General features: G+C 40.9%; 1 protein-coding gene across 1 annotated transcript in view; it reads right to left on the reverse strand.

Moving 5' to 3' along the window:
- Nucleotides 1-27292, reverse strand: part of LOC136874925 (uncharacterized oxidoreductase YjmC) — a 110705-nt gene that overhangs the window by 73099 nt on the left and 10314 nt on the right. Inside the window, exon 2 of the mRNA XM_067148635.2 lies at nt 17298-17486. Coding sequence (XP_067004736.2) covers nt 17298-17486 — 189 coding nt within the window. The remainder of the gene's footprint in view (nt 1-17297; nt 17487-27292) is intronic.

Raw genomic sequence — 27292 nt, forward strand, 5'->3', positions numbered from 1 at the left:
AAATTGAATTTTAAAATTAAAAATTAAAGTGACCCGAAGCAGCGAACAGTCCACTAAGCTACCAGAGTCTGGTTCTGAATTGAGGCGGTGGTGGTGATTATTATTTTACGGAGAAGTACAACTTGGCAACCCTCCTCTATTAACATTAATCAAAGGGAAAAAATGGAAGGAGCCCAACACTTTGAAAAATGAAGGTATCAGCCAAAGAAAGACAAGGACCACGAAGGGCGTGAAAATGAAAGACTTCCTAGGATTCGCAAACCTGATACCTTCGGAGTCGGAAAAGAATACAAGAGTTGACCAAGGAGGTCAGATAGGATACATGAAAGTGAGAAACTTAGCACGAGTAAGTGGAAGCAATGTCAGGACTCAGCCAAGTGCCCCGCGATCACCAACTCACGCTCCCAAGTTAAGAACGCCTGGGGCCTATATTAGTCGCCTCTCACAACACGCAGGGGATACCATGAGTAGCATTATACCACCCCCACCTGCAAGGGGAATGGTTCTGTATCAATGAAGGCGATATGAACTATATGATATAACTAGCAAGGTACCCGTGCTTCGCTACGGGATTATACTGAAATTTATAATTGAATGCTTATTGTTTTATATATATAATCCGCCGAAATTCGCGATCTGACTCGTTTTCTAATAGATTACGGCAAGTCTCCCTCCATTTTTCAATCTTTCCTTCCAGCAACCGATTACGTACTTCCCGGGCTAGGTCCAGGTATTCCACCCGAGATCCGGCGTGGTGTCGTCTTGGGTGCCTTGGCGGTTCTGAACCCGCAGCCGGACTGCATTCTTAGTCACTACCAGTCCAGGACCCGTTTCAAGCGCGGTCCGCACATTTGACGACGGTCCAGAACATTATTATTACTATTATTATTATTATTATTATTATTATTATTATTATTATTATTATTATTATTATTATTATTATTATTATTATTATTGTTACCGAGTTTTGGTGGTAGGTAGAGGTGTAAGAAGGTGCGGGCGTGAATGGGTTTCAAACTACGGAATCAAAGTTAATGTAAAATTTAACGAGGTTATATTTTCTTTTCAATATTAAGTAATAACAAAGAACAGGTACTTAGTAGCCGAAACACAATTTGAAATGTACAATTACAGGGGTTACAGAGTTTGGGCTTCGAGCCCTGAGTTCACACTTCTTGAGCAACTAGCCCAACTTTCCGATATACAAATTTTAACAAAGGGGCAGAAGACCCCAATCAAACCCTGGAGCACTTGCTCCAAATTACACAGTTAAGCCTCCTCGAGGCACACAACACTCCGTTTCCAAAAGAGCCACTCGCTCTTTAATTTAAGCCTCTCCCAGGCCACACCAAACTCCACCTTCAAGTTGTCCTCAACGGACATAAACACAGGGGTAAAATACCCAATCTACTGAGGTCTATTAAATGAAAAGCAGGTTAATTAAATGACCTCTAAAACAATTTGAGAGGAGGCGAACTTGCACTCCTAATACACTTTGTTTTTTAAGACCTACTTTGGCTCTTAGGCCACTGATGCAAGGGCTAATCCCATACTACAGAGGTGACTTAGAAAAGAACAATTTGTTTTACGTTATCGAAGAATAGGTTGAGAAAAAATAAGTTCACCTCAAAACAATATGAGTGGGAGCTCGAGAGGGTTAGCACTCTCTATCCCAGTATGTAGCTTTACATGAGAATAGAAGAAAAGAGTAGTTACATTTTAGGAAAAGGTTACATGGTTGAACGCTTAGAACCCGCCCCGAAAGTTAAACTGCTGAGCTAGCAAAGAAGGAATTTATTAATCGGCCATTACCTTATTGTTGACCGCTGCCGAAGAAAGAGGCGCTTCCCGCCCCCTGCTATGTACTTAACACACTGAAAGATGGAACAGAAGTGGCCCGGAGACCCTAAAATCAGCAGTTTATATCCTCTCGCGGAAGGTTCTAGGCGTCAGGGGAAAGAAAACACCCTCCCTCAACGTTTTTATTGGATAGGACCCCGCAACCGATACAAGTTGGGGGAAGATACACCAGATTGGTCAGAAATTAATAGAAGAATTTCGGGATTGGATACATTCATAACAAGGGGAAGAAAGGGGTAAATATTGCCAACTTAAACAATGACTGAAAGAAATTTAACAAAGAACAAACTCTTGAAATAAAAATTTCTCCAACAAAATAGTTCTTTGACTCCGCACTAGGTTGCACTATTGTAGATCTTCAGTAGTGTCCTCTAGAAGAGAAAGTTTACACTTCTTACTTCAGGCGAAACAAAAACACATCAAAAATGACACAGTTCAAAAACTCAAAATTTTCCACGTGGTGACATCTTCTGAGAAGGTAAAGAATTAACAGCGTAGATAAAGTTCAGCCCTCCTCCAGCAGGGGAGTTTCAACTGGCGCACATTTTAAATTAGCGGAGTGGAGGTGTACCGCCCGGTACAGACCTCCCCCCCCCCAAAAAGTTCCTCCAGGGATGACGCATGAAGTCAGTTTGAAACAAGTTCCAAGTTATGATGTGAATATGAAGATAGATTGCAGAAGCATTTATGAGATTTTCTAAATTTAGTTTGTTTCAGTTTCAAAATTTTGTTGTTGCGGATGAAGTAAAGTCTTTATATTTGTAGAAGTTGAATTTCTGAAGATAACTTTTAATACTTAAAAGCGAAGGAAAATTTTGCAATGTCCACCAAATATTGCTGTTGAATTCCCATGAAACGGTATTAAGGTTGAACAGGAATGTCTATGTAGTTGATGTAGGCTAAGTTGGATGGCCAGACCGGCCGTTGCAGCTTGCGTCCAAAGGGAGGCCGCTCGGACCCCTCAAGTACCCTGAGATACCGCTCGCCCGCACTATGAGGGGAGCAGAGGTGTTGAAACACGCCGCGCCCGCGGTGAACATATACTGGCTGCGGGCAAGTAGCAGGTCGTGCGCCGCACATCAGCCTTGGCCGGGAGGAGAGCTCCGGCTCGCCGTGCACATGTCGTCCTCGCTGGGGCCGAGGGGGCCCGTCCTCGGGCCCAGTTGCCGCACGGCGCCGCGCGGCTGCGGGGGCACTGAAACATTAAAACTAGGCGGCAAAATTGTGTTGGACCATCATGTATCTTTTGAGGGCACAGGCATGTAGAGAGATTGAGGGGCCAGCGGCGTGGAGATATCCATGGCGTTTCATCTAAGCCAGCCACTGAGTGTAGTGGAGCAGGAGACGGGAGCGTGGTAATGGCCGTGACAAGGACAGGATGGCAGTTTAACAATCGGGGGAGGTTTACAAGAAATGCTTACATATAAAATAAAATAGAAGGAGCAGAATGCCTTAAGAGTTGAACTCAAAAAAAAATATAACCTTCATATTCCTTTCAAATTATATGAAGCAAGTTGACACAAAATTTACACTGGTTTCACCTGTGACAGGTGAACCCTAAATATCCTCTCGGTGGCTGGATTGCTTACTAACAACGTAACCGGCGTAAGGAAATCAAGAATAATGCATGGCCCATGAAATCTGGGAGCAAGCTTGCCCGCGGGAACAAAATTCTTGACCATCACCTGGTCACCTACCTTCAAAGGGGTGGGTCTCCGTCCACGATCATACTTTTCTCTAACCTTTTCATGAGACACTTTAAGATTGGCTTTAGCCTTCTTCCAAAGATCTTTGATATTGTCCGGATCTATTGTCTCGGGTAGAATGTCACTCAGAGACCAGAGGTTAGAGAGCGGCGTGTTGGGAACAAACTTGAACATCAAAGAAGCTGGAGTGAACTTATGAGATTCATGAACCGCCGAATTCAAAGCAAAAGCTAACCAATGCAGGGACGTGTCCCACCTAGAAGGATCTTCATGATGATAGGCGATAAGTGCGGACCTGAGATTACGATTAACCCGTTCAGCCAGAGATGGTTGAGGGTAATAAGCAGAAGTGGTTACATGAGAGATGGACAAGTCAAAACAAAATTTACGAAAAAGATTTGATGTGAACGCCTTAGCATTATCAGATACAATATATTGGCACGGACCAAAAGAAGCAAAAATAGAATTTAGACAGGTAATGGTGGACTGAGCGGTAGCCAGCTTAGTCGAAAATAACCAAGAAAATCTGGTAAAACCATCTACACATACAAAGATGAATTTGTTGGCATTTCCCTTCGACTGGGGGAAGGGTCCTACATAATCAATATACAGGCGTTCCATGGGGCGCGACGCTTGATGAGAAGACAAAAGGCCTACTTTAGTGGACATGGTGGGTTTACTGAGCAAACAAGATTTACAAGCTTTTACAAGTTCCCGAATTTCACCGTCCATACCTTTCCATATGAACATTTCACGAATCTTTTCACGAGTTTTAAAGATTCCAAGATGCCCCCCTAATGGGGTCTCATGATAGTACTTGAAGATCATAGGCACAAGAACAGCTGGAACGACAACCTTCATCATCTTGTCATGCCTCGAAGGGCAACATAAAACACCATTCCTCAGAACATAAGGGACAACATATTCCCCAGAAGAAAGGGTATCCATTATCGGAGCCAGCGTCGGATCTTCGCGTTGGTATTTCTCAATATCCCTAAAAAGCATGGGAGCATCTGTTAAGATGGCATTAACACCAGATAGTATGGACTCGGGAGGTGATGAACTGTTGACCGGTTCCTGGGTCTCGACGTCGTTAGAAAACATACGGCTGAGTCCATCAGCAACAACATTTTCGGTACCTCTAATATGCCTGACATCAAATTGGAAGGCAGAAATACGGATGGCCCAACGAGCTATACGACCAGTACGACGCGGCCTACCTAAGACCCAGCTTAAGGCTTGATTATCTGTCTCCAGGTCGAATTTAACATGTTCCAGATAGAGACGGAACTTCTCTAAGGCGAATAAGACTGCCAAACCTTCGAGCTCATAGATGGAATACTTGGCTTCTTGAGCCGACAAAGTCCTAGATGCATAGGCGATGGGTCGCCTCCCTAGTTCAGTCTCTTGAAGAAGGACTGCCGCTACCGCTGACAACGACGCGTCGGTTTGGACGATGAATTTCTTCGAGAAATCAGGCATAGCAAGTACAGGGGCATTACAAAGAGCTAATTTAAGGTCTTCAAAAGCGGCTTGTTGAGAAGGTCCCCACTCGAATTTGATGCCTTTCCTACGAAGAAGGTTTAAGGGCGCCGCTCTATTAGCAAAGTTAGGAATGAACTTCCTGAAGAAATTCACCATACCAATGAACCTGGCGATACCTTTAATGTCCTTGGGAGGTTTAAAATCACGGATGGCCTGTGTTCTAGAATGATCGACTGCTACACCATCAGGTGACACAATATGCCCTAGGAAGGACATAGAGGGCTTAGCGAAGGCAACCTTGGACAACTTAACAGTTAACCCAGCCTTACGAAGGCGATCGAGAACCTCTCGCAGATGATCTAGATGTTCTTCAAAAGTCTCTGAAAATACGACGACATCATCTAAGTAGTGATATAAGTACTCGAATTTGATGTCGGAGAAGACCCTATCTAGCAGCCTAGTGAGTACAGCTGCTCCCGTAGGGAGCCCGAAAGGCACGCGGTTGTATTCGTATAAATTCCAGTCCGTGGCAAACGCTGTAAGATGTTTAGACTCTTCGGCAAGGGGAATTTGATTATAGGCCTGATTTAAGTCCAAGATGGTGAAGAACTTGGCCTTACGAAACCATGAAAAACAAGAATGAAGGTCAGGAAGGGGCACAGATTGCAACACCACCTTCCGATTGAGAGCCCTGTAATCAATGACAGGCCTGAAGCCTCCTTGGGGTTTCGGGACTAGAAAAATAGGCGATGAATACGCCGACTTAGAGGGCCTAATAATACCATCCTTCAACATCTGATCGATAATTTCTTTCAGAGCCTTCATTTTAGGTGGAGATAGCCTATAAGGTGGAAAACGGACAGGAATCGAATCCGTGACCTCAATTTTGTATTCAATAAGGTCAGTAACACCAAGAGTATCAGAGAACACCTCGGGAAACGACTGACACAGTTTGCGAATACTATCGGCCTGCTCCTCAGGTAGATGTCTAAGGTCTAACAACATCTCATCCTGGGTAGGCGAAATAGAAGAACATGACACAGAATTACACTTTAATAGTGGGATTTTACAACTAGAAGCAAATTTGAATGTGCACGACCTAGACTTGAGATCGAGCACAAGACCAGTGTGAGAAATAAAGTCAGCTCCCAATATAATGGGGCAAGACAATTGCTTGGCCACAAACAATTTAATTTTCCATGTAAACTTAAAAACACGAATTTTGACCAGTAAGGAACCTAGAATTTCTAATGGAGATGAATTAGCCGAAACGTATTGAACAGGAGAAGAGACATAGACAGGAAGTTTACAAACCGATTTCAATTTAGAATACCATTCAGCCGCAATAATTGAACAAACACTACCTGAATCTAAGAGAGCTGTTATAGGCTCGTTATTTAACTCAATCTTAAGAAAAGGAACAGGTGCGGGGGTATCCGCCGCAATCCTAAGACATTCTTTAGGGCATTCAAAAGATGAACTTGAAGGCTGATCGTTCTCTGCATTTACAATCTGTTTACTAGGGGCTGAGTCTCGGGAAGATGGATTAGTCGACTCAGCCGAAGCCACTAGTCACTTTTTATTATTGGCATAGGTGGAATTTGCACCAGAAGTTGAGCAGGAGGGGGTGCTATTTGAGTTTGGGCAATTCTTGGCGATATGTGAGAAGGCCCCACATTTAAAACAGCCTTGTGCTGAACCAGCTCCATTATTTGCCCTACTAGACTTGATCAGAGGACACTTATTGCGCAGATGGTCAGGCGACCCGCAAGCATAACATTTACGGGGGGTGACTGATCGGCGAGGTGGAGGCCGAGTATTACTAAAGGAAGGCGGGGGTTCTTTCGCGACACGCAAAGAATCGGCGTATCTAACTCCTCCCGCTGAGACGGCCAATGCTTCAAGTTCCGAGAAGGTTTGCGGGCACGCCGCGAAACACAAATATGACCTATAGGGAGGTGAAATTCCCTCTACAATAGCTTGTACAATTTGATCCTCAGGGAAGTGAAGAGCAAACACCCTGGTATAAAACTTAATATCTTGTATGAAATCAGCCCAGTTCTCATCCAATCGCTGTACACGATAATAGTACTTTTGAATCAGAGATGACCTCGCGCGGGCGGGAATAAAATTTGCAAGCAAGTGTGCATGAAAATCTTCAATAGATGACTGTTCGGCTATGGCTCTTACGATTTTGTCAGAGAGAATGCCAGTTGCATAGGGATAGATGATTTGCAAAATTTGACATGGAGAAAGAGAAAACACGAGGGCATGATCCTGAAATTCCACTAGAAATCTTAAAAATGAAATTACATCACTGGTGGTATTAACCGAAAACTTAGAGATACCTCTGAGCAACATTGCCAATGGATGAGGCAAGCTGCTAAACCCGGGTGACATAGTAGGTAAAGGTTTCAATGGTAAGGAAGTTAATTCAGAACGGATGTTACTCAATGATGCACGACGTTCAGATTCGTTGTCCAATGGGGCAGGGATAGTTTGAGCAGCAACGGTTATCCTATTACCTTCTCCCTTGGGAGGTGCTTCCTCACTACCTGCATTCACTATGGTGGGTTGATCAGATTTGGGAGGAACTTCCCCAGTTAACAATTGAGTGACCTTACTAGATAATTCGGAAATATTTTCCAGGAGCGTACTAGCTTCCTTCCTCTGAACGTCATTCAATTTTAGAGACAACAGATCGTTAACCCTATTCGAAAAATGATATAGCCTGCCTTGCACACGCTTAATTTGATTAGGAGACGGATCATTTTCATCAAAAAAACTAACTACAGAAGCTAGCCCAGTAATATTCTCCGTAATCGTGGAAAGAGAGTCGTCAATTTCTTTCTCTCCCAAATTGGGGATGGAAATGGGCAAATCAAGGGACTCTCTAAGCTTGTTAGTGTCTATTGCAACCGTGCCTCCAGATTGCACATTTCTGATAGTTAATTCATAGATCAACTCCTCCTTGCGCAAATAGTTAAGAAGGAGAACATCGCGAGGGCCGGGCATGATGACAGACCAATTTTGAAAAACTCAAAAAAATTCCAGCAACTGGGAAAATAGTTAGAGTTCGGAACAAACAATATTTAGCCGTCAAAAGGGGCTAAATTGAGATCCATTCAACCACGCTCTGCTACCACTTGTTACCGAGTTTTGGTGGTAGGTAGAGGTGTAAGAAGGTGCGGGCGTGAATGGGTTTCAAACTACGGAATCAAAGTTAATGTAAAATTTAACGAGGTTATATTTTCTTTTCAATATTAAGTAATAACAAAGAACAGGTACTTAGTAGCCGAAACACAATTTGAAATGTACAATTACAGGGGTTACAGAGTTTGGGCTTCGAGCCCTGAGTTCACACTTCTTGAGCAACTAGCCCAACTTTCCGATATACAAATTTTAACAAAGGGGCAGAAGACCCCAATCAAACCCTGGAGCACTTGCTCCAAATTACACAGTTAAGCCTCCTCGAGGCACACAACACTCCGTTTCCAAAAGAGCCACTCGCTCTTTAATTTAAGCCTCTCCCAGGCCACACCAAACTCCACCTTCAAGTTGTCCTCAACGGACATAAACACAGGGGTAAAATACCCAATCTACTGAGGTCTATTAAATGAAAAGCAGGTTAATTAAATGACCTCTAAAACAATTTGAGAGGAGGCGAACTTGCACTCCTAATACACTTTGTTTTTTAAGACCTACTTTGGCTCTTAGGCCACTGATGCAAGGGCTAATCCCATACTACAGAGGTGACTTAGAAAAGAACAATTTGTTTTACGTTATCGAAGAATAGGTTGAGAAAAAATAAGTTCACCTCAAAACAATATGAGTGGGAGCTCGAGAGGGTTAGCACTCTCTATCCCAGTATGTAGCTTTACATGAGAATAGAAGAAAAGAGTAGTTACATTTTAGGAAAAGGTTACATGGTTGAACGCTTAGAACCCGCCCCGAAAGTTAAACTGCTGAGCTAGCAAAGAAGGAATTTATTAATCGGCCATTACCTTATTGTTGACCGCTGCCGAAGAAAGAGGCGCTTCCCGCCCCCTGCTATGTACTTAACACACTGAAAGATGGAACAGAAGTGGCCCGGAGACCCTAAAATCAGCAGTTTATATCCTCTCGCGGAAGGTTCTAGGCGTCAGGGGAAAGAAAACACCCTCCCTCAACGTTTTTATTGGATAGGACCCCGCAACCGATACAAGTTGGGGGAAGATACACCAGATTGGTCAGAAATTAATAGAAGAATTTCGGGATTGGATACATTCATAACAAGGGGAAGAAAGGGGTAAATATTGCCAACTTAAACAATGACTGAAAGAAATTTAACAAAGAACAAACTCTTGAAATAAAAATTTCTCCAACAAAATAGTTCTTTGACTCCGCACTAGGTTGCACTATTGTAGATCTTCAGTAGTGTCCTCTAGAAGAGAAAGTTTACACTTCTTACTTCAGGCGAAACAAAAACACATCAAAAATGACACAGTTCAAAAACTCAAAATTTTCCACGTGGTGACATCTTCTGAGAAGGTAAAGAATTAACAGCGTAGATAAAGTTCAGCCCTCCTCCAGCAGGGGAGTTTCAACTGGCGCACATTTTAAATTAGCGGAGTGGAGGTGTACCGCCCGGTACAATTATTATTATTATCATTATTGATGTTCTGGACCCAACAGCAAGATGCAAGACCGCTACTTGGCGGTAAATTACAACTGCTGCCATTGTCATTGTTGAGAATGTGACCAGCACCATTGTCGCGCGTAGGCAAGTGTGGGGGATTTCTGGCCATACGAATGACATACATCCGTGCATTATTGACCTTATTATGGAGGTGAAAAACTGGACGGTCAATCTCATTCCTATCGTTTATTTCAAATGTGTTTATTTTTTTATTTATATGCCAGGAGAAGGTAGTGTAATCTAAGAACGTTCTCCGAATGGAAAGATGGCTCTTGAAAACGAACCCAGGAAAGATTAAAAATGATCGGTTTATGATCAGAGTAAGTACATCGAAAATCTACAGCCTGTTTCCAGTCATTCGACAGGGTCAGGAATGGAATGAATAAAGCCCCCATCTAGCGGTGACAATAGGAATTGTGCCGGCAGCCGAAACCTGTCGCACTCCTCTGGGGCAATGATTAATGGATGACAAATGAAATGAAATTATATTGGACAGTGTTGCTGGAATGAATGCTGACAGGGAAAACCGGAGTATACGGAGAAAAACCTGTCCTACCACCGTTTTGTCCAGCACGAATGTCACATGGAGAGACCGGGATTTGAACCACGGAACCCAGCTGTGAGAGGCCGCCGCGCTGCCGTCTGAGCAACGGAGGCTCCTTATAAATACATTATGAACAGTAAAATCAATTGGTCTCAACTCCTTTTACACCCCACCACCGTTAATTTTATTTACCCCCCCCCCAAAAAAAAACTAAAAGAATGCGTGTTTCTTTATGTTTAAAGGAGATTCTAAACACCATTGTTTACGTTTATTACCTTCAGTTTTCAGATTAAAATAATTAACTATTTTTCACTTTCATACTCCTCCCCCCCCCCCTCAAGTGAATTTTCCGGCAAAAATACTTGTTTCTTTAATAGTAAAGGATCTTCTAAATACCAATTATCACGACTGTAACTTCTTCAGTTTTCAATTTATGTGTCCTCATGAAAGGAATTCAACTCCTTTTCACTCACGCCTCCCAAGATGATCCCCTCCCCCCCACAAAACGGGCTTTTCATTGTCTTTAAATGAGTTCCAAATACCAATTTTCATATCTGTAGGCCCTAACAACTTTAGATTTTATTAGATGTAAGTATTCTCATACAATTAAGTCAATTAATTTTTCAATCCTTTCACCTCCCCCCCCCCCCCATTCATTGGATTTTCCGAGAGTTCGTGCTTCTTTACTTTTAAAGCAGATTCCAAATATCAAATTTCACGTCTGTAACATCTTTATTTTTGATATAACAATAGCCTAATTAAAATAATTCAACACCATTTTCAGTCACTTTTATCCCCCCCCCCTCCACCCAAGTACTATATCCGAAAACTAAAAATACACGTTTCGTTATTTTTATAGAGTTAAAAATACCATTTTTCACTTCTGTCACATGTTAAGTTTCTTGAGATATACTGTATAAATTCTCATTTTAAAATTTAACCCCCTTTTTAGTTCCCCTTAAGAGGAGTTTCCAAAAACAAATCGCCTATATTTCTTTACATTTACAGGAGATTCCAAATGACACTTTTACGTCTGTAACATTCTACGTTTCTCAGATATTCTGTAGATACTGTCTTTCAAAAAATTCACCCAAATATGTCACTCCTGTTTAACCGTCATTAATTGGATTTTCCAAAAACAAAAAGTACGTGTTTCTTTATTTTTAAAGGAGATCCCATATACAAATTTTCAGTTCTGTAATATCTTCAGTTTCTGAGATATATGTATCCTCATTAAAGGCATTCAACCCATTTTTTACCCTTTTACACCCCCGCTATTGGGATTTTCCGAAAACAAAAAATTCATGTTTCTTTATTTTTAAAGTAGATTCAAAATACCAATTTTCACATCTGTAAACGTTTAAAATATTAGGATGTAGAGACACTCATTTTAAAAATTCACTCCCCTTTTCACCCCCCATTATTTGGATTTTCCAAAAACGAAAAATACCTGTTTCTTTATTAATTTAAAGTAGATCCCAAATACCAATTTTCAGGTCTGTAATATCTTCAGGTTCTGAAATATAATTAGCCTCATTAAAGGCATTCAACACATTTTCACACTTTTCCACCCTTCTTATTGGGATTTTCCGGAAACAAAAGTATACGTGTTTCTTTATTTTTAAAGGAGATTCTAAATACTAATTTTTTACATCTATAAACTTTAAAAGTTTTGTGATATAGATACACTCATTTTAAAAATTCACCCCCTCTCACCCCCCTCATTAATTGGATTTTCCAAAAACAAACAATACGTATTTCTTTATTTTTAAAGGAGATCCAAAACACCGATTTTCAGGTCTATAATGTATTCAGTTTTTGAGATATCTGTATCCTCATTAAATGCATTCAACCCATTTTTCACCCCTTTCCACCTTTCCTATTGCGATTTTCCGAAAACAAAAAAATACGTATTTCTTTATTTTTAATGAAGATTTTAAGTACCAATTTTTACATCTGTAAACTTTCAAAGTTTTGAGATAAAGATACACTGATTTTAAAAATTCACCCCCCTTTTCACACTCCCATTAATTGGATTTTCCAAAAGCAAAAAAATACGTGTTTCTTTATTTTTAAAATAGATCAAAAGTACCAATTTTCAGATCTGTAATACCTTCAGTTTCTGAGATATAAGTACCGGTATCCTGATTAAAGTCATTCAACCCCTTTTTCACCCTTTTTCACCCCTCCTATTGGGATTTTCTGAAAACAAAAAATACGTATTTCCTTATTTTTAAAGAAGATTCTAAATACCAATTTTTACATTTGTAAACTTTTAAAGTTTTGAGATATAGATTCACTCATTTTAAAATTTCACCCCCCTTTTCACCCCCTTAGCGACGGAATATCCAAAAATCCTCTCTTAGGGAGCACCTACATCTTAATATGAATGTATCCCCAAAATTTCATTTCATTATGCCCAGTAGTTTTGGCTCGGCGATGATGAATCAGTCAGTCAGTCAGTCAGTCAGTCAGGACAAGCTACTTTATATATATAGATGTAATATACGGGATATTTTTCTGTTGAAAATGGATTAACCTATACATTATTCAGTATTGTGATGGCGGCAGATTACATTGCCTGACAAAAAAAGTTTAGCATCCAGAAGGAGTGGTTGAATGTGAATGAAACTACATGTGCTGAAAGACCATGCGCCGTGATTAAAAAATGGGATGAAAAAGGACAAGGCCGTTGACAGTTACAGGTGGAATGTTGGTGCGAGATGTGTAGAATGACGCAACCTCCTGGCCGCAATGCATGCCCTTATGCGGTTCAAAATGGTGTCAAACAGCTTTTGGATCCTCTCCTGAGGCAAGTTTGTCCACAGTTGTTGCAACTGTCCCTCCTGATCCGGCAGGTTGGTATTGGGACGGAGTCTCCTTCCAATGTCATCCCACACGTGTTCAATGATGGAAAGGTCCGGCGATTTTGCTGGCCACGAAAGTACCTCAACATGTTCTAGGCAATCCATAGACACACGTGCTCTGTGTGGACGTGCATTGTCTTGTTGGGACAATGCCCCAGGCTGCTGTGCCATATGGGGTAGGAGGCGCCGTCGCAGAACATCTGCGACGTATCGTTGTGCCGTCAAAGTCTCCCGAAGCACTATTAGAGGTGACCTGAATGTATATCCTACGGCTCCCCACACCACGATGCCAGGGATTACACCTGTGTGTCTTTCCACAATATGAGCAGGATCTGCTCCCTGCCCTCGACGCCGCCAAATCCGCACGCGGTGATCATCGGAGGTTATGGAGAAGCGGGACTCATCACTGAACACGATGCGACGCCAGTCGTCCTCTATCCATGCCTCACTGGTGTCAATGGCAACAGACGCATGGGGCGGTAGGACCCCAATCTGGCGGATGCGAGTCATCGAGACACTGTGCGGAAACTCACAGGATGTTGTGGAGTCTCCAGTACATGTTCGCGGATGGCGGGTGCCAAAGTTATAGCATTCCGCAATGCTTGGCGCACCATACGACTGTCCTTTCCCCGTGGTGGTGTTTCTTGGTCGATCCGAACCTGCACGACGTGACTGGGTGTCCTCATGTACCCATTGAGTCCAACATCGGGCCACTGTGACACCTGAATGGCCCACAATCCTGGTAATTGCACAATACGACCAACCAGCCTAATGCAGTCCCACAATGCGACCTCTGTCAAATGCTGTCAGTTGGTGGATAGGCTGGGTTTTTTGTTTGGCTAGTGGCTTTACGTCGCACCGACACAGATAGGTCGTATGGCGACGATGGGGTAAGAAAGGCCTAGAAGTTGGAATGAAACGCCCGTGGCCTTAATTATATTATTATTATTATATTTGCCTTTATTTGTAGTGGCGAGGTTAGGACTCATGGTCCTCTCTTACACTTAACCACACTTCATTAACATTGTACATCTGAGAGCAATATTCATAATCTTATCTTAAAACTACCATTACAAACTAGAAACAAAATATGAAACAAAATAACATAAACTCTATAAATATTCCTAGTCATGTCTTAAACTATCGTTACAAATTAAAAGTTGATTGACACTAAATACCCTAAGCACAGTAAACGTACATTCATACACACATTCACTCTACCAGATTCATTCAGCCTGGCGGCACATATCGAGGAGATGCTCACGGCAAGACAACTTGAAGGAATTTAAGGATTGTATGGCTCTAATGTTGTGGGGGAGAGAATTCCATATTCTAGCTCCATTTGCAACAAAGGAACGGCTGAATGCTGCTGACCTGCTGAGAGGGATAGCAAGTGTACTGCCAGAGCTTGTGTTATGCTGGTGGAAAGAGGATAGGAAATTGAGTTGTGAAGATAAGTAGTATGGGATATTCTCTTTTAATACTCGAAAGATTAATACTGCCACGTGGAGGTTTCTATATTGTTCAAATTTTAGAAGGGAAAGTTGTCGATAATAAGGGGTAACACGAACATCATAGCGTAAGGAAAAGATAAATCTAATACACGAGTTCATAGCACGTTGTAATCGGTTTAGTTGTTCTCTCGTGGCATCAATTAGTACTACGTCACAGTAGGAAAATATAGGGAGGATAAGAGTATTTATAAGCCTAATTCTCATGTTTAGTGGCAGCATATTTTGATGATATTTTAGTGGGTGAAGCATTTGCCTGGTGTGAAAATGGGAAACCACGGAAAATCATCCTCAGGGCTGCCGACAGTGGAATTCGAACCCACTATCTCCTGGATACAAGCTCACAGCCGCGCGCCCTTAACCGCACGACCAACTCGCTCGGTGATAGGCTGTTTAACGCGTCTGCAAGGCATCGTGGATGCATCGTACTGTATGTAGTCCTCTCTGCACGTCTGTCTCACAGCAGTTGACTGGGGACAGATCAACAACAGGACGGCGGGCGTTCTACACATTACAGATCCTTGTAAATCTAATCACATATCAATGGTATGCATGTATGCCGAAATGGGATAATATTGGACCACTCCCTCTCGGTGCTCAACCTTTTTTGTCAGGCAGTGTACTTGAGTTGGGAATAGAGGGACGCCATGTTTATGTAGATGAGTTCGGAACCATGGTGCTGCAATCAGGCGGAGAAATTATTCAACAAGGTGAAGTTCATGGTCTCTCTGACTATCCGTGTTTACGTGTTTACGTTATTGTGAAGCGAAGTTCAACCAATCAGAGACGATTTGTTATAAAACAGAGTGGAAAGTAATTACACTACGGTAAAGTGCAATTTTCAGTACTTTTTTGAGTACGGCAATAAAGCAATTACGTCATATTTTGAAATAAAGTAAAGTTTGCTACTGGTTTAAAGTCACACTAACAAACCAAAGGTTTTCGGCGATGGGAGGATGGGAAAAGGCCAGGATTGGAAAGGTGGTGACCGTGGCCTTAATTAAGTTACAGCCCCAGTATTTGCCTGGTGTGAAAGTGGGAAAACAAGGAAAAACTATCCTTCAAAATAAAGTTTCTCCGTGTGAACTCTTGTTACCTTTTCTGAAGCTACCTTGTATAATACGCTTGTTAAACTCTTCTTCTAAGCGTTATTCCCACACCGTATCAGGTTCCGCTTATGGTTGCTAAAGTAATAAAATTTATAAGTTTAGTCCAGACTTTACGTGAACTTTGAAATACTCGTGCCTAGTATTCAATGATGCCGTAGCCCTAAAATGGGTGTCAAATACATCGACATCATTTCATTGTGGAATAAAGAACACCACCTAATGGAAGTTATCTCAGCCCCATATGTATTTATAGCTTGGGGTGTGACCATTGACCTCTGAACAGTTGATCACGCATGAAAAGTGGGCATACGACGTTTCTGTATCCAATCTCTACCATACCATGTAGATGAGAGTACGGTATGCTATGACTTGGTATTGGAAAGTTCTGAGAAAAATATTTAAATAAAATAGAGCTTATAGCTGAGAAAGAAATCTGTATTTAGAAGGTGGTGATTGGTGGTGATGATTATTGTTTTAAGAGGAGGTGCAACTGGGCAACCATCCTCTATTAACATTAATCAGAAGGAAAAATGGAAGGGTCAAAAATGAAGGTATCAGCCAAAAAGACAAGGGCAACGAAAGGCTTGAACATGGAAGACTCCGTAGGATTCACAAACCTGATACCGACGGGGTCAGAAAAAAGAAGAGTTGACTAAGCGTGTTTGGATAGGACAGGTGAAAGTGAGCAGCCTGGCACAAGTAAGTGGAAGCAATGCCAGGACTCAGCTCAAGATACATGATCAGCCGTGAAGACAGCTAAAGTACGTTCGCTGGGACATGTCTATCGTATGTAAAACAGTAATGAGCCGAAGATGCTTTTTGAGGGTTATCCCCATGGCAGGAGATATGAGGGAAGATGAAGAAAATTATAGCTTGAAAATATGTACAGGAAGACCTCAGGAGGTGGAGAGATGGTGGTGGAGGTGTAGGTGGTGGTGATTGTTGTTTTAAGAGAAAGTACATCTAGGGAATCATCCTCTTTATAACACTAATCAGAGAGAAAAATTTGAAGTGGTCCGACACTTCGAAAAATGAAGGTATCGCCCAAATAAAGACAAGGGCCACGAAGGGCGTGAAAATTAAAGACTCCCTAGGCCTCGATACCAAATACCGCCGGGGTAGGAAAACAAGAGTTGACCAAGGGAGGTCGGATAGGATAGATGAAAGTGATGAGTCTGGCACAAGTAAGTGAAAGCAATCCCAGGACTCGGCTGAGGGCCCCGTGGTTGCCAAGCCACGCTCCCAAGTTGAGAGCCCCTGGGGCCATTTTAGTCTCCTCTTACGACATGCAGGGGATGCCGTGGAAGCTATTTTTACTGCCCCCACCCACAGAGGGACAGAAAGTGGAGAACCGAGGCTAAAGATAGCGCTCAAGAATGGCCGTGTTTTTAGAGACCAAAGTCCTACAATGACCCCAACATCGAGGAGTAAGTATGCTTCTTTTCCAAGTTGTAACTTGAAAAACTAATGGCAGTGCACCATCCTATGACCGCACAGTCATTATAGAGTTACTGGAGTCAAAATAATCTATACTCACCTCTAGCGACGACCCAGCCGACGCCCGACTTGTGCGCCTTTTCCATGGCCACTTTCATGCAAAAGTTGCCAACCGTCGCTCCCAAAGCGTTCCGTCCATCAACCAGCGCTGTGGCTTCTGTCTCTTGGAGTATCACAGGCGTCGCATTTGGCTCGACAATTTTCTTCTGGATGTCATTGACGTACCTGTCTATGAAGAAAATGAACTATAGTAATAATAATTGTACACCTTCTGCGTATAAGGCCATCTATGTAACTGAACTTGAACTAATGTTATGCGAGATTCTTGGATTTTCAACTGTTAGCTGTCTCTACATCGGCCTAAGTGCCCCCCCCCCTCTGGTGGGATAAAAGACAATTAATTCTTAAGGGAAAATTAATTTTCACAGTTGGCTAACCTTAGTTTTTGAAGATTGTTTTGTTCTTGAGTCAAGATTGTCAACACTTCTGACCACCTCGAACTCTTGTATCTATCAACCAATCAGAAATGTTGTGAATATTTTCTCTAGCCAATTAAAATTGGGGATGTGTACAGGCATCCAGCCTATCTGTAAAGTGTTATGGAAACTTCCCTTCGAGAGACTATACAGACTGGGCGCTTTAAGGCCGTATTGTCATATCCATCACTCCGGTTTATTGCGTGCGGCGTGTACTAAGGGGGCAGGGGCCACAGATCAGCTTTCGGAAGGCCCAGCAACTCAAGGTAATGGCAGAATTCCCTTAACATGTGATAGCTCCGGCAGATAGCTTGGGGGGAAGGTTTCAAAGCTCTTTTGTTTCACGTGCATTTCTAAATTTGATGGTTTAAATGTAAAATTTTCGGTCAGTCTAAGGACTCTGTTTTATTCCCTACTGGGAAATATGTAATGTAAGGGAACAAAGAGTGATTACCCTCTGTTGATTCCCATTCAACTTGGTATGGGGTGACTAAAGTTTCTTATCCTCTAACATTCTTAACTCTCTTTTGGTATTTAATGTTTCTCATTTAGTCACCCCGCCGTAGAATAGGCTTAGCCTCTGTATCTTCGGGCCACTTAGGGTTTTAAGAGTTTTCTAGAAGGAGTGCAGGTTTTTCGCCTCCTTGCATTTTGGTTTCTGGCCGATCATTATCAACCTACATTATGGCCGTTTAGTATGGGATCTCATTGCCCCCGTTTATGTTTCTGAAAAAGAAAATGAAAAACTGTTGAGTAGAAGTGACTGTAAATACCTCATTTGAAGATTGCCAGGTAAAACCCTGTGCGCTGTAAGAAATTTATGCCTCTGAGAGGCTGGACTATATTAATTTTGGAGTTCAGACTCCTAGGCTATGTAAATTAGTGGAGCAAACATGCTCTTATAAAATAGCGTACCCTCAGAGCTATAATGCTCATCCCTCGTATTGTACCCTGATGAGATAGGCCCTAGTTTCATGATTTGGTTTTTTTGAAGATGAATACAGATATAAAGGAATATTAAATTGAATACAGTGTCAGTTTTGTGTGGACGGGAGAATTTCAACATAGCCCGGCGTGATCGCGACAAACCGTCGCCACATTTAAGCTTGTCATTATGGGGAAAATGTTTCTTGGCCAGAAGATAAGAGGATTAAAGCTAGAGCTCACAACAACGAAGTAATGACTTCGAGGAAGTGAAAGAGTATATATTTCGGACCAAGGGCGAGCAGGTGTATCACCAATACCGAGAATGTGACGTACCAGTTTTCGCACGCCCCGAGGCGTTTGGTGTTGTCACGTTACAAGGAAGAGATTTCAAACTAACCGAAGCGGTGTTGACCAATGAGAAAATTTATCATAGGCCCGCAGATAAACCAACATAAGAAAAACTCAGAGTGAACTCCAGTTAGCTTCTCCGATAACAATAATTAAATTATTCCAACCACATAATTGAATAGAGGGGATTTTTGTGATATCGTTCCCATGTTGATTAATTGTAATCGTAATAAATTCAAGTAATGAATTCGTGGAAATGACCCACGCTATCTCGCCATTGGTCGAGATGAGCACGCCATCAGGGACGCCGAGTTAGCGCGCGAAAGGTGGAGGACAGGAATTAAGTGATATTTCCATGATCACCGAACGATATGAGTTCAGAATACGACACATGAATGTGTATCGCCAGTGTATTAAGTAGGATAAAGCAAGAGATCCAAATCCACCTGCATATGCCGATTTAGGATAACCAACCCCCCTCCCCAGGAGGTGACCGCGGATGACCCCGGCGGGAAACCATATCTTCCATAAAAGTCCAGTAGTGGAACCTCACATCACCCAGTCGTTTGAAGTCACCAGTTGTGACCGGTCGGACCTCACTCACTCAGTCACCAGTCGTTATCGGTCACCAGTCGTGTCAGTCGTATGAAGTAGTTGAGACTCTGACACGTTGACTCTGTAAGTCAGTACCTCGGGACGCATTCGAAGTCTGTTAAAGCTGAAAGTGCGTGAGTTATTAGGAGAATGAATACGAACAGTGAAATTATCCATAGTACCGAGTGTAAATAATCAGTACAACTGTATGTTGAATTTAATAAATGTCATGTGATTGAATAATAAATAATTAACGGAACGCCGATAGTACCTTTGGAAGGCAGTGTGCGGAGCCTAAAGTAAACACCTCAAGATAGACGGTGAATAACTATCCGAGCAGGGAATTATAGGAGCTAGGCGATTATCAAGACGGCTTAGAAATAAACCAGGAAGTGCCGGTTGAAGACGCGATACGCGCCGGTTCAAATGAACGACATTTTGTCGTAATGTGTCACGACGTGTGTTTCGGGCGTATATGAAGAGTATATTGTGCGAGTGTAAGGGGTCTAGGAGCACCTATAAGTGTTTTTTTGTTATTAGTATTCTTGTGTAAAATAGTGTAATAAGGTATTAATCATGGGTAGTCACCCGGAAGTGTTTTATTGTGTTAAATTTGTATTGTGCGACATGATGGACGAGTAGATCACCATGGGGCCGTAAGGCCTATCTCATCCGCTCCGAGACAATGGAATTCTACATAGGAATGAGTACACAATTTTGATATTTGGGGGATGTTATCGCGACTAAACGGGGTTCAGTGTAAATTAATTATGGTTACTTAACATGGTCCGCCTCCCGAGTCCATGATTTTATTTTTTTGTTAGACGGACGAACTAATTTATAGTAACGTAATAATGGGTTAGATTAATTAATTTGAGTATTTGTTTGTTGTATATAATGTAAATATGGGATATATTTCTTTCAATTAAGGCATGCTGTTGGTAATACTTTGACTTAAGTTCATTTCAAGTGTTAAATTCCTTTTTTTGTGCTAACCCATTTATTTGATTTTCAATCACTGCGGTGATCATTTGTATGTTAGTTAGGAATATTTTCTATTAGACAGCCAGATTATGAAAGAGCCAGAGTATGTAAAATTTGTGTTGCGTACGGAAGGTCATTAAAATACTAATAATAATAATGTTTGTGAGTTGACAAAGGAAAGTAAACTAATAATAATAATAATATTTATGTGTTTGCAAGTTAAAGTATAATAATAATGACAGTGCTTCGTGAGTTAGCTAGTGCAAATAATAATCAATGTGGAGATGACATGTAGCGTTAAAGACTTTCATTCGCGTAATCAGTTTGATTTTACGTAAATTTTTGATTTCACGTTTTTGGACTTTAATTTAACCATTGAAATTTGTTTAAAAGCGATAGAGGCACGTGAATTAGAATGGTCACGTTATGTTAAAGGCCCAGAATGGTTTGAGCCCATATTTAGAGTTGGAAGTCATGAGGGACGAATATCCGGCGTGAAATAAATTGAGCCGTATTGTTTGTAATGATGAAATAGATGAATCTCAAGGCCTAAGATGATATAAAATACAGATGCCGGTGTTATTAGTGGTAGAATCCACGCACCGAGGATTAATTTATGAATTAAATGTTTGAAGAGTTCCGATGAAAGGAAATGGACTTCAAATTGGAAGGAATAGTTTAGCAATTGCCGGCATTGGAGGTATTTGCCCAGCCGCGATGTGCCATAGGTTGTGAGATGTGTTTTTTTTTTTGCTAGTTGCTTTACGTCGCACCGACACAGACAGGTCTTATGGCGACGATGGGACAGGGAAGGGCTAGGAGTGGGAAGGAAGCGGCCGTGGCCTTAATTAAGGTACAGCCCCAGCATTTGCCTGGTGTGAAAATGGGAAACCACGGAAAACCATTTTCAGGGCTGCCGACAGTGGGGTTCGAACCTACTATCTCCCGAATACTGGATACTGGCCGCACTTAAGCGACTGCAGCTATCGAGCTCGGTGAGATGTGTCTTGGGAGGACATGTGTCCCCATATAAAATTAACGGCAGTACGAAATTGAAGGTACGGTCCCGGATACCGTGTTGTCCCGACCAATATAAAGCAGATCTTAGTGGTTCATAACGGGATTTAACATATGTGACTAAATTCTAAAGAGTGGAAATTAAAATATCATCTTTCCATTTTTAATAATAATAATAACAATAATCATACTCCAAGTGAATCTTGTCTTAAATCAAGTGCTTAGTGCCAAGATAAATCGGAATTGTAAAAGGGGTTAAGCGTTAAACATATTAAGAGCGGACTACCGTGTAACAGGCGAAATTAATTTTTTAAATTAATAATAATAATAAATAAAAAACTACTTTTTTAGATTTTTTAAATATATTTTATATATTTATATATTTGGACATAATAATAATAATAATAATAATAATAATAATAATAATAATAATAATAATGAAAATTTGAAGAAGCAAAAGATGAAGAACTTGCAATAGTAATTTGAGAATAATAATTATGATGAAAGGAAATTAAGATATTTAATGGGCGATGATTCATTGTTACGAATATAATAATAATAATAATAATAATAATAATAATAATAATAATAATAATAATAATAATAATAATAATTTATGAGGAAGCTGATCATTATATTGTGCGGATAAATTAGGAGGAAGAACGACCCTTCGTTTGAAACGTCGGCAAGGGTTGGCATATAATCATCCCGGTTGACAAATGATAATAATCGAAAATAGGATTATAATTGAAATTAATGATAAATTAATTTATGGTAGTCAAAGAATATGATAATGATCAGATAAAGAGTGGTAATGATATTATTTAATAATCATAGGAGGATATGATAGGGACAGTCATCCTGTGTCGAACTGCTCCGAACCAGATGTTGGGTTTTCACGGGGAGATTGTTAGCGGTAGATACGTAAATAACCCACGGACGGCACATGTCTTCAGGGTCAGAGCATAGTAATGAACCTTTCCGTACGTCTTGTCGTAATGACAAGTGTAAATATTGAAATAGGCTTTGAGTTAATGAACTCTACCTGGCGTGTTTGTGAATCTGGAAATAATAGGCTAGAGTTTGTCCGTATTATAAATTCCCGTTTTTTCGAGGCGATAACATTTTCCACGGTGGGTGTCCGGCTCACCAGAATGTACATACCGGAAGTGTCTCATGTCCAAATGGAACGAGGTGACGACGGTAAAAAGTTACTGTCGTGCCTTCGTCTCCGAAAGAAGATCTCCAGCGGTCCAATCATACGGATGTGAATTCGATCCCCAGTAACCCATTTGGGGCGAATTCACCAGATGTTTTACACTACCAGAGTAGTGAGGTAAAATCCAAGTATTATGTCATTTATTTTTCAGGATGAAAGTGTCCCAATGTAAAATTGTCATCATGTGTAGTATGCAAAATAAGTGAATAAATTGCTCCTCATTGCAATTTCAATAGGAAACAGTTTCCATATCTTTTCATTGTAGTTAGTCCAGTATGCCCATGGAATTTAAGTTGTCACTTCCCAGTCCTATTGTGGAGTCAAAAATTTGTATCCATGAATGAGTCGTCCCCCGTAACCTTAATTTGCATGCCCCGTTCATCCCTGTGTTCATTTGATGCGCCGATATATAATTGATTTTCTTTATAAAAAATGTTTTTATCGTTTTCGAACTGATCACCCCTGAGATAAATGCTAGTCTGGTACTCAGGAAGTGAGCGGGTGCAGTATATTATCATGTTGATAATTCTCCCTAGTTTTCTGCATGATTTTGGACTTTAAGTCATTGCTGTTGGAGCTGACGAGCTCAATATTATTGCTTATTCAGATATTCTATCTATCAATTTTTTTGAAGGAAAGAAATAAAATTTCAAAATTTAGTGCATTAAATTATGCTCTGGTCAGTTTCTTGTCTACCCATTCCCCCCAGCACCCTCTTACACCTCTGTGATCCACGATATTTCCACAATAATAATAATAATAATAATAATAATAATAATAATAATAATAATAATAATAATAATAATAATAATAGCCCCCGTTGCTCAGGCGGCAGTGCGCCGGCCTCTCACCGCTGGGTCCCGTGATCAAATCTCGGTCACAGCATGTGAGATTTGTGCTGGACAAAGCGGAGGCGGGACAGATTTTTCTCCGGGTACTCCGGTTTTCCCTGTCATCTTTCATTCCAGCAACACTCTCCAATATCATTTCATTAATTACTGTCCCTCAGAATGTGGCAGGCATAATTCTTATCCTCTCCGCTAGATGGTAGCTCCATTCATTCCATTCCTGACCCGGTCGAATGACTGGAAACAGGCTGTAGATTTTTATTTTCAATTATAATAATAATAGGTAAGAGAAGAAGAACGTCCGTAAGATTATCAGCCGTATAATAAGAGTAACCATTTACAAATACTTGATAATTACACTTTCAAACTACACATAGACCTCCATCTTATTATAATTTCTTCCAGAATAAAAACAGCACTGTGTCAAAATCCTGTGTTTTATTATATTATTCCGGTGATGTGAGTGAGCGGATAACCTACGTTTTCCGGACGTATCCTACGTTTCGATTCTATGTCTATGAGTCCAGAGAAAGAGCCAAAACATCCTACATATGAAGATTCTTGCTTTAGTGCTTTTTAAAATGAAAATTATTATAGGCTATGTATGTATTTAGATCAAAATAAAACCGAATCTGCAAATTGGACATTGAAGGACATTTTCCCAACAATAAAAAAGCCAAAATTTGAACAGTATTCTTAATTCTGAAAGGTATAAAGTGGCAGGGAGGGTTTTAGTTAGGTGGAAATGTATTAAGCAATCTGACCGACGACTTGGTCTTCGTGGCAGATTGTGGCGAAAGCCTGCAGTCTAATATCTTGGAACTTGAAAACAGATGCAATGAGTATGGTATGAAAATTAGCCTTTCGAAGACTAAATTGATGTCAGTAGGTAAGAAATTCAACAGAATTGAATGTCAGATTGGTGATACAAAGCTGTAGATTTTCATTTTCAATTATAATAATGATAGGTATGAGAAGAAGAATGTAAGATTATCAGCCGTATAATAATAAGAGTAGATAATTTCAAGTAATTAGGATGTGTGTTCTTCCAGGATGGGGTAGCAAATGAGATTGAATTAAGGTGCAGCAGAGCCAATGGAGTGAGCTCGCAGTTGCCAACAAGAGTACTGTAATATGTAAGAAGGAAGTCAGCTCCCGGACGAAACTATCTATACATCGGTCAGTTTTCAGACCAACTTTGCTTTACAGGAGTGAAAGCTGGGTGGACTCAGGATATATTATACATAAGTTATACGAATAACAGACACGAAAGTAGCGAGAATGATTGCTAGTACAAACAGGTGAGAACAATGGCAGGAGGGTACTCAGAATGACGAGATAAAAGCTAAGTTAGGAATGAACTCGATGAATGAAGCTCTACGCATAAACCGGCATCGGTGTTGCGGTCATGTGAGGTGAACGGAGGACGATAGGTTACCTAGGAGAATAATAGACTCTGTTATGGAGGGTAAGAGAAGTAGTGGGAGACAAAGACGATGATGGTTAGACTCAGTTTCTAACGATTTAAAGGTAAGAGATATAGAATTAAATGAGGCCACAGCACTAGTTGCAAGCAGAGGATTGTGGCGACATTTAGTAAATTCACAGAGGTTTGCAGACTGAACGCTGAAAGGCACAACAGTCTATGATGATGATGTATGTATGTGTGTATGTATTTATGTGTGTTGCGCCAATTAGAGCTCCTCTACAGGAGAAACACTGAACTTGGAACTAGACCTACTTAAACTTTTCCTCAGAAGATGTCACTACCGTAATTTTGTGATTATGAAGTTGCCAGTACTGTGTGAATTTCAACTTGTTTTGTTTTCCATTGATCAAGAAGTGTGAACATTCTCTCATATATGTCACTACAAAAACTATGATCATGCACCCTGGTGCGGAGTGAAGGAACCTTTTTTGAAGAAATTTTGTATTCATAAGTTTTTTCTTTACTAAATTTTGTTCATTCATCTTTGGATTGGCAATATTTATCTTTTCTTTCCGCCAGTTTTGAATTCAGCCAATCCCTAATTTCTGTTATTAATTTTCAGGCTATCACGTATTTCTTCTTCGATTTGGAGTGTAACTTTTGATGTTAAACAATAAAACGCCTTGGGTGTGTCTTGATTATTCAGGAAAGGTCTCGAACCTTCCCCGAGGGTTTATAAACTGCGGATTTTCACGTCTCTTGGCCACTTGATCAACATCTAACTAAGTGTGTGTTAGTGAAGCAGGAGGCGGGAGGTGCCTCTTTCATCAGGCAGCAGTACTTCGACAAGGTATGGCCACTTAACATCTTCACCTTTTGCTACCTCCGCAGTTTAACCCGAGGGATAGGTCCGAAACTTTTCCATGTAACCTACTTTTCTAAATATGTAATTTTTTGTCGGCTTATGTGAAACTTCATAAAATCTTTAACCGTAAATCGGGGATAGAGATTACTGTACCCTCTCGAGCTCCCCTTCATATTGGTTTGAGGTGACCACATTTCTTAACTGGTTTTCTTCCTTTCTGTAATATCTTAAATTATTCTTATACGAGTCACCTCCATAGTTTGGGAATAGCCCCTATTTCACCGGCCTAGTGCCTTTTAGGTTTTAGAATGAGTATTTAGGAGTGCAAGTACACACCTCCATTCATTTTGGTATTTCGGGCCATTTACTTAACCTGTTCTTTTTCCGCTAAGGCCCAGTAGGTTGGGTACAAGATACCCCGTGTCATTTTTGTAAGTTGTGCCTTGATGGCAATTAATTGTAAAGTCTGATATTGCCTTTAAGAGGCTTGGAAAACTGAGAGCATGTCAGCTCTTTTCAAGTGTTGTAAAAGTGCCTCTGGGAGGCTTGACATTGTCATTTTGGGAGCATGTGCTCCAGGCATTAGGGGATTTCTGCCCTTAAGTAAGGTGATTAGGTTGAGCGTGTAGCTCAAGAAGTGTAAAGTGAGGGCTTGAAGCCCAAGTTCTGTTTATACCACCAATCTTGTCTTTCCTAGACTTGTCCTTGCTACTTGTTACTTGTTTTTTTTAAAAAAAGAGAGAAAAAATATAACCTTGGTACAGTTTTAAATTAACTTTGATTTGGTAGTTAGACCCATTATCCCCGGCACCTTCTTTCACCTCTGCTGATCCACCAATCACGGTAACATTTTTAATTCATGAATTGTATTCATTTACAGAGCCAGGCTATAATGCTGTTGAATCTGCCCAATCGTAATCATTTAAACCTTGAATCATTCTAGAAAAAAATAGCAACTCCTTTAATGACGTGCAATATGACGACAGGCAGCGTTCAAGATAAAATTTCATAGCTGGACAAAGTGATCTATAGGCCCTAGTTCAGGACACCATGTCCTCCAATTCAGTAGTGGTCATCTGCAGAGCTCTGCGCAGATGCGAATTTAGTGTCCTGGTGGAGGCAAACTGTACGGCAGTGCTGATAATTCTGCTGATAATTTCTAAATCATTATGTTTATTGATTTTCACTCAAGTGTGCTCTAGAAATCTCGACAAATGAGTCTTTCAAACATTTCATGCAGTAATTTTTGCTTTTGCTGAGGTGACCCTTGACATTGGGATGCGAATATGGTGATATATAAAGAGCATTGAGACAATAAAGCTGTAAAT

Source organism: Anabrus simplex, chromosome 5 (genome assembly GCF_040414725.1).
Source record: "Anabrus simplex isolate iqAnaSimp1 chromosome 5, ASM4041472v1, whole genome shotgun sequence".
Taxonomy (NCBI): domain Eukaryota; kingdom Metazoa; phylum Arthropoda; class Insecta; order Orthoptera; family Tettigoniidae; genus Anabrus; species Anabrus simplex.